At 51.8% G+C, this 12,950-nt stretch overlaps 2 protein-coding genes across 8 annotated transcripts in view; one reads left to right on the top strand and one right to left on the bottom strand.

The window, feature by feature from the left end:
• Traf4 (TNF receptor associated factor 4) overlaps window positions 1–4,404 on the top strand; it is a 6,015-nt gene extending 1,611 nt beyond the window's left edge. Inside the window, exons 2-7 of the mRNA XM_010642290.1 lie at window positions 1,753–1,804; window positions 2,398–2,502; window positions 2,587–2,748; window positions 2,842–3,003; window positions 3,088–3,243; window positions 3,553–4,404. Coding sequence (XP_010640592.1) covers window positions 1,753–1,804; window positions 2,398–2,502; window positions 2,587–2,748; window positions 2,842–3,003; window positions 3,088–3,243; window positions 3,553–4,185 — 1,270 coding nt within the window. The 3' untranslated portion in view covers window positions 4,186–4,404. The remainder of the gene's footprint in view (window positions 1–1,752; window positions 1,805–2,397; window positions 2,503–2,586; window positions 2,749–2,841; window positions 3,004–3,087; window positions 3,244–3,552) is intronic.
• Window positions 4,405–7,886: 3,482 nt separating this feature from the next.
• Fam222b (family with sequence similarity 222 member B) overlaps window positions 7,887–12,950 on the bottom strand; it is a 69,966-nt gene continuing 64,902 nt past the window's right edge. For 4 of the 7 annotated variants that reach the window (XM_010642284.3, XM_010642283.3, XM_010642286.3 and 1 more), the window contains one exon: window positions 7,887–11,176. In XM_010642284.3, the coding sequence (XP_010640586.1) occupies window positions 9,570–11,176 (1,607 nt within the window). In that variant the 3' untranslated portion in view covers window positions 7,887–9,569. The remainder of the gene's footprint in view (window positions 11,177–12,950) is intronic. The other 3 variants (XM_010642287.3, XM_010642288.3, XM_010642289.3) reach the window with 2 other exon arrangements.

Below are 12,950 nucleotides of genomic sequence, written 5' to 3'. Positions count from 1 at the left end.
CCTCTTCCTCTCCCACAGCCCCTCCCCCATCCTGTCTTCTCCCCTGGGCCTGGGCCTCCACTGCACAGCCTGGAGCAGCTTCTGCGCCCCCCTTTTCCCAAGCTCTGGAGTGCTCCTGCAGATACCTCTGAAGAAAGAGGAGTTTGGGCCAACGCTGTACCTCACTATCACCCCTATCCTACGAGCTAGGTTGGCCATAGCTCTGGCAAATCTTTACAAATCTTTGTCCTGGCTGGGCCCCAGGCTGCAGGGTAAAGCTGCCTGAAGCCTAAAGACTTGTCTTAGACCCCTCCCTGTCTCCAAAACCACTAAGTCAGCACATTCTTGAAGCAGCCAAGTGGACCCCCTCCCCCTTGGCCCACCCTTCTTTCCTCCTGCCAGGGCTATTACTCAGGTTGGGCCAGGAAGACTGCTTGCCTTGTGGGTACAGGCACACTAAGTGCCTGGGCATGCATTGATCTTGGCATAGATGGCATGGTCAGTGGTAGTATGGTCAGGGAGGAGGTGGGTGCTAGAAATCATTTTGGACACCTGGAGGAGCATGGACTGCCCAGGACCTGGAAAAATTCCTTCAAAACAGGGCGGCCTACAGCTTTGGCTTCCGCCTTGATGCCTGCCTACCTCCCACCCACCTGACTCAGACCTGCCAGGAATGTCATGCCTGGGGGCCTTCAGTCCTGCTGGGTGAGCCCTTGCCCTGCCTGGGCCCTGCCCGGCATGTGTGACTGGTCCTGGCTGGAGTTAGCAGGTGCATGGTAGCTGGAGGAAGAAGGCAAGCAGCCTCCTTGGGTGCTTACAGTTATGTGGGGATTGGTGGAGAAGGGGAGCAGCTGGCAGGGGCACAGGGTCACTAAGCTTCAGGAACCTAGGGAACAGTAACTAGATCTTGGCTGTGCTTGCCTGTGCATTATGGATTGCCCCAGCCCCTTTTCTGTGTGCTGTGAGAGGTAGTAAAGCTGTGTGATGTGTTCTGTGTGGGGTAGTAGAGCCGTGTGACCTGTGGGGTTACACAGACAAAGCCAGGTACACCTGTCAGCCTCTGCTTATGGTTTCACCTGTAAACGGGGACATTCCAGCCTTTCTCAGAGGCAGGTGGTGAGGATTTGGTGAGATGTAAGTATAGTGCCAGGAATCTAGCCTTTCTTCCCCTTTGCTCCCCCCTCCCCAGTACCAAGGATTGAACTCAGGACCTTGTGCTTGCGAGGCAGGCACAGTGCCACTGAACTAAATCCCCAGCCTGCTCCTCTTTCCTTTTAAAGGCACACCCTCAAAGAGGAGGGGAGGAATGGCATAAGGTGGCCCCAGATTGACCTTTGCTCCGTTTCTTGGCCTGGCACCTTCCTGGGAGCTGGGCAGCCCTGGCACTTAATCTCAGCCCATCCCTACTCACCCCTCCCCATCAGCTTTCATTCCAGCCGGTGAAAAAATACTTTGGAGGAGGGGGTAACTGGCAGCTTGTTTCTTTCTCAGTCCAGCTGCTATCCTGGGGGAGGGGATGCCGGCTGCCACCTGTTGGCCAAGTGCTGTTGAAAGCAGCTGTCTCTGCTTCTACTGAGTCCTGGACCTTATTTTCCAGGACAAGGCTGGGGTCTTTTGGGGCCCTGGAGGAGTGGGTCCCTTCATGCCTCTGCTTGCCCCTTTGTCTCTGCTGGGAACCGGTCTGGTGAGGGAGGGAGGCTGCCCTGTTTGAGGAGGTGGGGCCTGGGCTCTCCCATAATTATGAGCCTTGACCATGCCTTCTCCCCTCTTCAGTGAAGGAGTTTTCAAATGCCCTGAGGACCAACTTCCTCTGGACTATGCCAAGGTGAGTCTACACTGCCAGGTAGAATCCCAGGCAGGCTTTTGCCCTTCGTGGGGCCTGCAGCTCCCAGCAGCCAGCCGGATCAGGGCCAATGTCAACCCAGAGCCTCAGGATCATGTACCCCACAAAGGTAGCCTGTTCTCTCCCATCAGGCCAGTTTGCAAACGGAGGCCTATGTTTGCCCTAGAGGGCAGGCACAATGCCCAGACTGTGGGGGTGCACAGAGCTGCTCTGTGCCCACAAGAAGTGTTCCCTCCCCTTCCGGTGGCAAGTTGGACCTGTGGCTAAGTGCCAGGACCCCTCTGCTGGGGAAAGGAAGCAGAACTGTGGGGGGGACACTGGGACTAAGCAGGCTGATTTGGCTGCCTCACCAAAGGGAGCATTGTCATGTACAGACATGTTGGGTACTCATATCCAGAGTCAAAGCAGACACCACCTGCTGTGCCCTTAATCCTTGTGCACAGAGCAACAAATAGCCTGAGAGAGGCCTTTGCCTAAGAGAAGCATTTACTGGCTCTAAGGTAGAGCCATCCCACATGGAGGTGGGAGCTGCAGCAGGCTCTGATTCTGGCCATTTCCCCCATCCCTGCCCCCAGATCTACCCAGATCCAGAGCTGGAGGTCCAAGTGTTAGGCCTACCTATCCGCTGCATCCACAGTGAAGAGGGCTGCCGCTGGAGCGGGCCACTTCGACATCTACAGGTGAGGCTCTGATGTGGTTGACGAGGAGGGGCTGGGGCTGTCCATCCCTTGTGAGGCACTTGACTGCAGCGCCCTTCCTACCAGGGCCACCTGAGTACCTGCAACTTCAATGTAGTCCCCTGCCCCAATCGCTGCCCTACCAAGCTGAGCCGCCGTGATCTGCCCGCACACTTGCAGCACGACTGCCCCAAGCGGCGCCTCAAGTGCGAATTCTGTGGCTGTGACTTCAGTGGGGAGGCCTATGAGGTGAGAAGGGTCTGGCTAATGTCGAAGGAGAACGGAGCACCTGCTAGTTCAGGCAGTCATCCCTTAACTCAAGACACCTTGGCATTTCCACAGAGCCACGAGGGCATGTGCCCTCAGGAGAGTATATACTGTGAGAACAAGTGTGGTGCCCGCATGATGCGGCGACTGCTGGCCCAGCACGCCACCTCTGAGTGCCCCAAGCGTACCCAGGCTTGCAGCTATTGTACCAAGGAGTTTGTCTTCGACACCATCCAGGTAAGGCCTTTGCTGAGCCGTGGGCTGTGGGGACAGGTGACAGGATTAGGCTATTGACTGCTGCCTCTGCCTCTGTGGTCCTAGAGCCACCAGTACCAGTGCCCAAGGCTACCAGTGCCCTGCCCCAACCAGTGTGGTGTGGGTACTGTGGCTCGGGAGGATCTGCCAGGCCATCTGAAGGACAGTTGCAGCACTGCCTTAGTGCTGTGCCCGTTCAAAGACTCCGGCTGCAAGCACAGGGTGAGATGCCTCCTTTCTTTAGTCCTGGAAGCTCTGGATCAGTGGTGGGGGACCTAAGGCACACAGCTGCAGCGAGCTGTTTGTTACTGAAAGTGCTAAAAGATTTGCCATCGCTGCCCTAGATGGGGGATAGGTTTCCTGGTGTGAATGCATTAGTTCTTCCCTCTCCTGGCCAGCTCCAGCTTCTTCCTGGAATCCTCTCATGCAGACCTGGGCGCATGCTGTCCCATCCCCAATCCTCTCCTCTCCCCTGGACCTTACCCCTCCACTAACTCTCCTTTCCCCCATGGCTTGGGACTTTGCCAACAGTGCCCTAAGCTCGCAATGGCACGGCACGTGGAGGACAGTGTGAAGCCACATCTGGCTATGATGTGTGCCTTGGTGAGCCGGCAGCGGCAGGAGCTGCAGGAACTGAGGCGAGAGCTGGAGGAGCTATCTGTTGGCAGCGATGGGGTGCTCATCTGGAAGATTGGTAGCTATGGACGGCGGCTACAGGAGGCTAAGGCCAAGCCTAACCTCGAGTGCTTCAGCCCAGCCTTCTACACACATAAGTATGGTTATAAGCTGCAAGTGTCTGCATTCCTCAACGGCAATGGCAGTGGAGAGGGCACACATCTCTCACTCTATATTCGTGTGCTGCCAGGCGCCTTTGACAATCTCCTTGAGTGGCCCTTTGCCCGCCGTGTCACCTTTTCCCTGCTGGATCAGAGTGACCCTGGGCTGGCTAAGCCACAGCATGTCACTGAGACCTTCCACCCTGACCCAAACTGGAAGAATTTCCAAAAGCCGGGAACTTGGCGAGGTTCCCTGGATGAGAGTTCTCTGGGCTTTGGATACCCCAAGTTCATCTCCCACCAGGATATCCGAAAGCGAAACTATGTGCGGGATGATGCAGTGTTCATCCGTGCCTCTGTTGAACTACCCAGGAAGATCCTCAGTTGAGTGCAGAGCTGGCACGCTCGAGGGGAGAGGGATGGGACGTGACCTGTCAGACACTGTCTGGACCTGGAAAGGGGCCGGATCCCCTTTCAGCTGTTCTCTGCTGCCTAGGTTCTGTTACCCCCATCTCCCCCTACCACCAGCACCCTCAGGTCCCTCCAATTGGTGCTTCAGCCCTGGCCCCTGGCGAGGGGAGCAGGTCTTGGGGTTATCAAGGGCTGGAAACAAGCGATCCCAGGGCCTGTCTCCCTTCCTGGGCAGAGCAGACATGCCTTGGTGCCGGCTATATCTTTCTCGGACTGAGGTGCCTGCTCAGGTGCTATCCCAAGAGCCATAGCGGGGAGGAGTTGGGAAAGGGAGGGGTAGTAAAAAGAATCTTGTCTTGAGATTGATTTCTCTTCCCCTTTCCCCGGCTGTGTCCCCTCTGGTTATTTATTTCCTTAGTGCCAAGAGGGCACGGCAGGGGAAGCCTTGGTTTTTAATAAATCCTTAATTCTATTTATTAACTTGGTTCCAGCCTGTGTCATCTGGGTTGGTTGGGGCCACGGGAGGCTGGGCTCAACTGAAGGCAAAGGAGCACTAGGAGAAGAGGTCTGCCAGTGATTGGCCCAAGGATCCAACTGGCCCGCTCTACGTCCACCTGGTGGACAACAGGAGAGCTGCACAGGCCTTTTGTGGGAGTCACCCACTGCCCTCTGGTGGTTAGATGAAAGAGGTGCATGGCCTCCACGTCTCAAGGCTGGAGTCCTTGAGCCCACCCCACACCAGACTTTGGTCAATACCTAGAGGTCATTGCCCCGGAGCCCTTTTTTTCCCTGCTGTTTGAGGGATTGAATGTAGGACTTTGTGCGTGCCAGGCAAGCACTCTTGCAAAACTGTTAATCGAGCCTTTTAGAAACTAAGACAGGGTCTTTATGTTGCCCAGGTTGGCTTTGAATTTGCTTTTCTCCTGCCTCGGCCTCCAGAGTAGCTGGGATTACAGGTGTGCACTCATCTTCTCTGAATACTTACTAAATACTGCTAAGCACTTTACATGCAACATTTAATACAAGTGAAATACTTCTGTCATAATGAAAGGACTTTGTTTTTTGACTATGTAGTTCAGGCTGACCTCAAACTCAAGGGGATCTTCCTGCCTCTGCTTCCTAAGTGCTGGTATTAGGTCTTAAACAGGCCTTAGTGGAGAGTTAATGAGACAATACATTTGATAGAATAAATATTTAATGAATATTAACCTGTGAAGTCCAGCCTACAGCCAAGGACTAGGCTGAGTAAAGGGGCCTTCAAGATGTACAAGGCACTTAGATGGGCTTTTCTCATTTGAATGTCAGGGGCTCACTTTGTAGTGCAGGCTGGCCTCAAACTCGGTGATCCTACCTCTGCCTCCCAGGTGCTGAGATTATAGGTATGGGCCACCATGCCTAGCAGTCATTTTCTTTTTGTACAGGGGTCAGTGGATGCCTGTGATTACCTTAATTTTATCAATAAACTTGGAACAGAAATGTGAATTATCAGTGCTCCTTCAGGTGCTTGGGGGCAGGAGCTGGACTTTTTTCCCTGGTGCTGGATATCCAACCAGTGCTTTGTATATGATACTTGTGTGCTCTCCTGAGCTCCAGCCCCAGGCTCTGGATTGTTTTAAACTCCAGCAGTCCCTAGAAGTGCAACTTTCAATTTTCTTTTTTTTTTTTTTTTTTGGTACCGGGGATTGAACTTGGGTCCTTGCACTTGCAAGGCAGGCCACCAAACCACTGAACTAAATCCCCAGCCCATCTATTTTGTTTTTTTGAGACAGGGTCTCACTATGTAGTTGAGACTGACCTGGAACTATGTAGCCCCCAGGCTGGTCTCCCACTCACTGCAATCCTGCCTCAGCCTCCCGAGTGCTGGGATCACAGGCGTGCACCATCAAGCCTGGCTATGTAGCTTCTAATTTTGGCGATACATTTGGGTTTGCTTTGGCAAGTTAGTTACATGGACGATTACTACCCCCACTGGTAAAATGAGTTCTCATATCCTAGATTTTGTTGTAGTGACTTAAGTGAATTAATCAGTGTAAAGTACCTTACTCTTTTTGCCTCACCTTGAGGCCCAATGTATGGGAATTATTTACCTGTAAAGGTAAGTTCATGGGCAAATATTTTCTCCCAGAGAGGGAGGTGAAAAGGCCTCTATTGGGTGACAGAATGATTGAACCAGAGCCAGCCAGCCTGTGGAGCACTAGAGTATTCTCTTCAGAAGACTGGGGTTCATCTAGGTCATGTGGTCTCTCACCAGTTCGGTACAGTGATGCCTGGAAATTGGCAGAGAAAACCATGGGTTCTAGCAAAGGAGCTGCTTCTAGTGGGCAAGATGCAAAACTACCCTTCTAGCATCTCAACGAGGCCTTGCACCTGAACCCCTCTCAGCCAGCCTAGCAGGCTTGGTCTTCATTCCAGTGCTATCATACTTTGTGGAACTTGGGCCAAGTTCTGCATCACAGGGAGATGGATTCCCCAAACATTTACCTCAGCCCAGGAATCACTGTCTACTCTGGCCCTGAGCAGACTGCAAGTGTGACCTATAGAGGGCTTTCCTAGGGTGGCAGGAGGAATAAAGGAGGCACTTTAACAAAAGGGCACCCACATAAAAGGGGAGGCTGAGGAGGGAAGGGTGATTTGAACTCCACCTGTGTTCAGAAAGCTACACACTTTATTTTTTGGTACTGGGGATCGAACTCGGGTCCTTGTGCTTGCATGGCAGGCGGAGGAACCACTGAGCCAAATCCCTGGCCCTTTACATGCTAAAGTCTTGACACCAAGGATTTTTCATCTTCCCAGAATCCTACATCCTGTAGGATCAATCTTTACTTCCATCAAATTTTGACCTAAATAACAAAAGGGAGGGTAGTTCAAATATCTCTTTTGGTTTATTTCCCCTGTAGATTAAAGTGGGGGGGGTGTTCCTATTTGATGCACAAGACTATTCAAATCACAAAGGGCTGGGCAGTTTCATGATATATTATAGCACTCATTACCTCTACCCATTGGAGACCCTCAAAGTGTTGGAGGAAGAAAGGTTACCATACTCATCCATCGCTGTACAGAGGCCCTGGCAAAACGTGGGACCTCCCTCCAACCACCACCAGGGCTGCTGAATGAACCGTCTAGCCTTGCCCTACCACCGTCACAAAGGTATCAGTCCCATTCTAGATAAAAAACCACCTTAAATATTCACTGCATTAAACGAATAGGACAAGGTAAAAAGGTGAGTTTTTTCTCTTTACTGATTTATAATTATCTTAAAAACTCCATCACGCCCATAAACCACCACGGGTGAGGTGAGAGATGGAGAATGAATGCTACAGTATGTGGACAGAGTGGGGAATCCAGGTTTTACCTAGGGGTGGTGGGATGGAGGCAAGGAGTATAGATAGGAGGTCCTGGCTTGGACCCTTATTGCTGGTTAGGGGTTGGCTGGCGGAGGGGCAGGGGGATTCAGGTTGAACTAGGAAACATCTCACACCAGAGGTGAGGGCAATTTGGGGGGGGGTCAGTACATTTTCCATGCAGACTAGGGGTGGGAGTGAGCTTCAGAAACTTGCACCCCTACACAGGAGGAGATGGGCTGACTTAAAGCCAAGTTAGTGCCTGGTCCAGTTTCCTACAATGGCAGCTCACCCTTCAGGGAGAGGCTTTGGGGGGGGGGATTTCCGCAAGATCTGATTTGGACGCCAAGCAAGAGGTAAGGGAGACAGCACTGCTCTGTAAGTTTGATTCCAAAAAGTGGGACCTGGAGGGGGACCCTGGGAAAGACGGTGGTCAACACCCGGGGAGAAGGCATTGTACCAGAAGCTGCAGGGGCTCCTGAGGGTTCAGGAACAGGGAGGTACCAGTGTTCACAGACCGCAGGAAAACAATTAGGACAATAAATCAGAATTTCATGTTGCTATCATTTGGCATAACACAATCAGGCTTTTTTTGTTAACATAAGGCAACTTGCCAACACATAATTTAAAAACTGGTCTTCAGTCACACTGCTTCAGATTACTAGAGAATTTCTGGCTAAGGAAGAGTGGATAGTAAACAGAACCCAAAACTTTAAGTATCAGTTCACATTCCCCCAAACGAGGAAAAGGGCTTGTTTTTTTGTTTTTTAAAGTCAGAGCCCAACTGCATCTTTTAACTGAAGAGGGGTGCAAAGATTTACAATAAAATATAATCTAAGTTTGAAGTTACAGAGAAAAGTTATATTTCTAGCCAACTAATTATCACTCAGGAATGAGACAGAGCATGGAGCAGATGCAGGGAGTGCTCTAAGAACGGGCAGGGGCTGGAGGGGCTGTTTCCAATAAAGGCCCATCTCCAGCAGATTACAACTATGCTCATTTGGTAGAGAATTCAAAGAGCTTAAGGCTTTGTGTTTTTGTTTTTTCTCCATTAATCTGAGGGGCTGCAAAGGGAGGTGATTAAGAGGGTCAATGTATCTGTGGGGCCACTCATACAAACTGCTTGCTACTCAAACTCACTCCATTCATACAGAAACATGACATTTAAAACATACAGTGTAGAGCAATATTCTTAGCCAGTGTAGGGAGAACCAAATGCGTTTTAAAAAAATTTTTTTTGGTGTTTTTTAATTTCAAACTCCAATGTGATCATCCCTCATCTATCTAATTTCTCAAGGTAGTTTTATTATTTTTTTTTTTGCTTTTTTTGCTTTTTTTTTTTTTTGATGGGAGAGGGGAGGTAGGGATAACAGCAGTTAAGTTAGGAGACAGACAACAGTGAGACCGGATCTTGGGATGCCAGCTGCCCACCGCATTTCTCTAAGTCTGGAAGGAGAGTCAGGAACCAAGACACCAACAGAAAGTGTTTTTCTCCATTTTTCAAGGCTATGGCCTTGAGTAAGGGAAAGGAGCTGGGAAGAGATGAAGATTGGGTTAGTTTTGATTTGAGATCTTTGGGTGAATAAGGAATTAAGTTTCCAGAGCACTTGGAAAGTCTGGCTTCTTAATCCCAAAGAGAGAGTCAAAGGGCCTAGAGTTTAGGGGCGTAGGCCCCTTCCTTTAGTCATACCCCAGTTCTAAGGGAAACAGGCAGAGGTTCAGGAAAAGATGGGAGGATGGTCTGAGATGGCTGAGGTGGAGAGCCTCACAGGCAGGCAGTGGAGAATAGAAAAGCCTAGGGCATGAGTTAGGTTCTAACATAAAAACAGAAGTTGCTGAAGGGGAGGATAAGAGGAGGACTTCTGCCTCACTTTAGTTCCTGACACATTCCCTTCCTTAGACATCTAAGAATGATCACACTGGAGCAGCGAAACTTTGAAACTATCCAGTTACTTAAAAGTAAGACTAAACCTAGGAGGGCAATGTATGACATGTTGCTTCAGGAAAGTACCACGCCTCCCTATCTATACCCCGGATGCTGAATATGAAGACTTCGACTATCTGTGGGGTCAGGGGCTCGGCTGCCAGGGGCTCGGTGGGCCTTGCTCAGCACGGCCAGGCTCTGTTCTCGGAAGCAGGCCTGCTGGAAATCCCCACTCAGGTAATCCACTGTTTGCATCAAGCTGTTCTGGCTTGCCACTGGACCACCCCCAGTCCCTGCTCGGTAGTGGGCCCCAGGAGCTGCTGCACAGTCAAGGGGTGCACCTGTGGCCTGCCCGCCGTGGAAAGGCATGGCAAGGTCCTGAGACCCTGAGCTGTCGCTATTGGGAGTGGGCAGAATGTTGTTCCATAGGGGTTGAAAGTAGTGACCATTAGGATAGGCCAGTGGGGCTGCCAGGCCGTTGACTGGTGGGGATGGGGTCGGCTTCTCCAGGGGTGGCTTCAGATGGAAGGACTGCGCCAGGCAGAGTTCCTGCGGGTAAGCAGGGGCTTTGCCCACAAAGCCAGGCCCTGCCAACTCGCGTCCTGCTGCGTGCTTGCCTGCCAGGCCAGGGGCTTGTGTCCCACCAGCCTCGCTGCACATCTGTTGTAGGTGGGCCAGCTGGTGCTGGTTCCAGGCAACTGACTTGAGGTCCCTAGGGTAGCCAGCAGGGGCTCGAGAGATGCCTGTGGGCAGGTTGACAGAGCCTGCAGCAGGCAGTGCGGCTGTGGCCGCGTGGGTGTGCTCCATGGGATTGACCACACAGGAAGGCATTGGTGTGGGGATGCTGTGGGTCGAGACCCGCGTGCTTGCATTGATGAGCAGACTGCGACTAATGGGGCTGGGGTTGGCGATCTGGCCCTCACACACTGAGGTAGTGCTGATGCCTGCCCTCGTCTGGCAAAACTGGTTGATCTGGTGCACGATGCTGCTCAGGTCCGGGGGCTGGCTGTGCTGCAGGGTTGCCGCCATCGAAAGGGGGATACTTGAGGTAGACACGGTCACATTCGGGGGAGCATCTGAGTCTGGCACCTTCCGGCCTCCATGCAGCAAGGGGTTGGGGGGGTGCTGGAGACCCTGGTGGGCCAGGGCCTGAGTGTGGACCAAGCCCTGGGCTTGGGCCATGGGCTGAGGGTGGCCCAGGCCCTGAGGCTGCTGGAGGCTCTGAGGGTGAGACAGTGCCTGTGGCGGCGGGATACCCTGAGGGTGCTGCAGCGTCTGGGCAGGGGCATGGGCCAGGGTCTGTGCATGCTGCAGGGCCTGCTGACGGGCCAGAGCCTGGGCCTGGGGGTGGGCTAAAGTGCTGGGTGCCACAGTAGCATAGGGTGCCACTGGGGGGTTCATGATGGCCTCAGGGAGTAACCGGGCTCGGGTGCCGTCAAAGTCCTTGAGTATGCTTTTGGCTGGCACTTTGACAATGGCAAGCAGGCCTGCCTTGGTGGCAGCCTGAGTCGGGTAGGGGCTGTAGCGCTGGGCTGATGTGTCGAGGCCGTTCACAGTACGACGAACGTGTTTCCGCTGGGGAACCTTCACACTGTTGGGGAAGATTTTTATAGTCAGTGGGTTGTTTGCGACCTTCTTAGCATACGCGTCCAATTCGGCTGGGGTAGGATAGTGAGCAGTTCTCATTTTCTGTGTAGTGTCCCCTAAAGAGAGAGAGAGAGAGAGAGAGAGAGAGAGCGAGGGAGGGAGAGAGGGAGGGAGGGAGAGGGAGAGAAAGAGAGAGAGAAGAGGGAGAGCAAAGAGGGAGGGAGCTCATCAGTGCCAAGCCAACCAGCCCTTCTAGAGTCCCCTGTTGAGGGTGTGGCATGAAAATTAGGGTTTCTGATAGCCTTCTTTCTAGATCCAGCCTCAGCCCCAACAATAACAAGTACTGGTGGCATTTAATAAGGACAAACAGTGAGCACCAGTCCCTGTGCCAAGGAATAGTCTCTCAGTTTTCCTCACTATTGCTACAGGAGGCAAGTATGCTCACAATCTCCATTTTATAAATGAAGTAACGAAAGAACACAATGGCGAAGTAAATTCATAAATCCCCCCCCCCACTTTTTAGGTAAGGTATTGCTATGGAGCCCAGGCTGGCCTCGAACTCACTGTGATCCTCCTGCCTCAACCTCCAGAATTCTGGGTTCACAGGTGTGTGCCACCACATCTAGTTTCTTTTTTGTTGCTGTTATTTTTAGGTTTTTTGTGGTACCAGTGATCGAACTTGAGACCTTGAGCTTGTTAGGCAGGTGGCAGTACCACTGAGTACCAGGCTGAGTACCCCAGCCTGCTTTTTGTTTTTTTGAGGCAGGGTTTCTCTTTGTAGTATAGGCTGACCCTGAACTCAGCAATCCTCCTGCCTCAGCCTCCCGTACTGGGGTTATGGGCATGTGCCACCATACCCGGTTGGTTTATGGTTTTTTGAGACAGGGTCTCACTTTGTTCAGGCTGACCTTCAACTGATTAGCCCAGGGTGGCCTCTAACTCATGGGAATCCTCTTGCCTCAAGCTGGGGTTACAGGTGTGTATCACCACATCCAGCAAAGTCCCATATCATGGAGAGCCAGAATCTGCCAATTCTTTCAGATATAACCAAGAATTCTTCTGCTATGTGGAACTCTTAAGTGCCTACTAGCCAAACTGGCATGGGGATTGAAGGTTCTATGCAGGATTGCGTGACAGTGCTTTTGGGGCCACTAGGACTTTTCATGATACTGATAAAGAGGATATTCAGAGTGACTTAAGCTTCAGTCTGCAGGCCAATGAGGGTCAGCATTCCCCTTGTGCCTCAGGAGCTGGGTACCATGCCCACCTGGCACAGTAGACAGGACAGATACTTTTTTCAGGAGCAGAGGAAGAAGCTGCCAACATCTCTTCCCATCCCTATGTCACAAGTTCACTTTTGTTTACAGTTTACTCTGGTGCCTGACTGGGTGAAGATCAAAAGGCTTTATTTATTTGCCTGCTGGAAAGTGATAATAAATGACAGAGCAGGAGGGAGGGAATTAGGAAGAAGGGATTCAGAGCATCTTTGAGTCCGCGGAGTCAAAAATAGTCTGTATTTGGTCCATGTTAGCTGTCACTTTCCAAAAAGCAAGAGGAAAAACCTGTCTTCCTTTAGAGACTGCGGAAATACCCACTCAATGCATCTCATTAATGTTAGTAGTCTCTTTGTTCCTACCTCCGGGTGCCTCCCATCAAGGAGCTCCAGCGGATGTTAGGCTTCCAGTCAAAAAGGAAAAGCTTCCCCAAAACAAGAGCTCTTTAAGGATGCCCCTTTCCTACAAGGGGTCTCTGCTTTGTTCTCCTTCTCTCAAAGGAGGGGTCATTCCTGGGTATACACAAAAGGTGTTTAATAAATGCTTGCTGAATGAGTAAGTACACAATCTGCCCAAAGCATAAGGAAATGGGCTTGGCTGCGAGCCTGGGCTCAGC

The sequence above is a fragment of the Fukomys damarensis genome, unplaced genomic scaffold, assembly GCF_012274545.1.
Source record: "Fukomys damarensis isolate Sample0158 unplaced genomic scaffold, DMR_v1.0_HiC HiC_scaffold_13, whole genome shotgun sequence".
Classification (NCBI taxonomy): Eukaryota; Metazoa; Chordata; class Mammalia; order Rodentia; family Bathyergidae; genus Fukomys; species Fukomys damarensis.
This window is presented reverse-complemented; position numbering and strand designations above follow the sequence as displayed.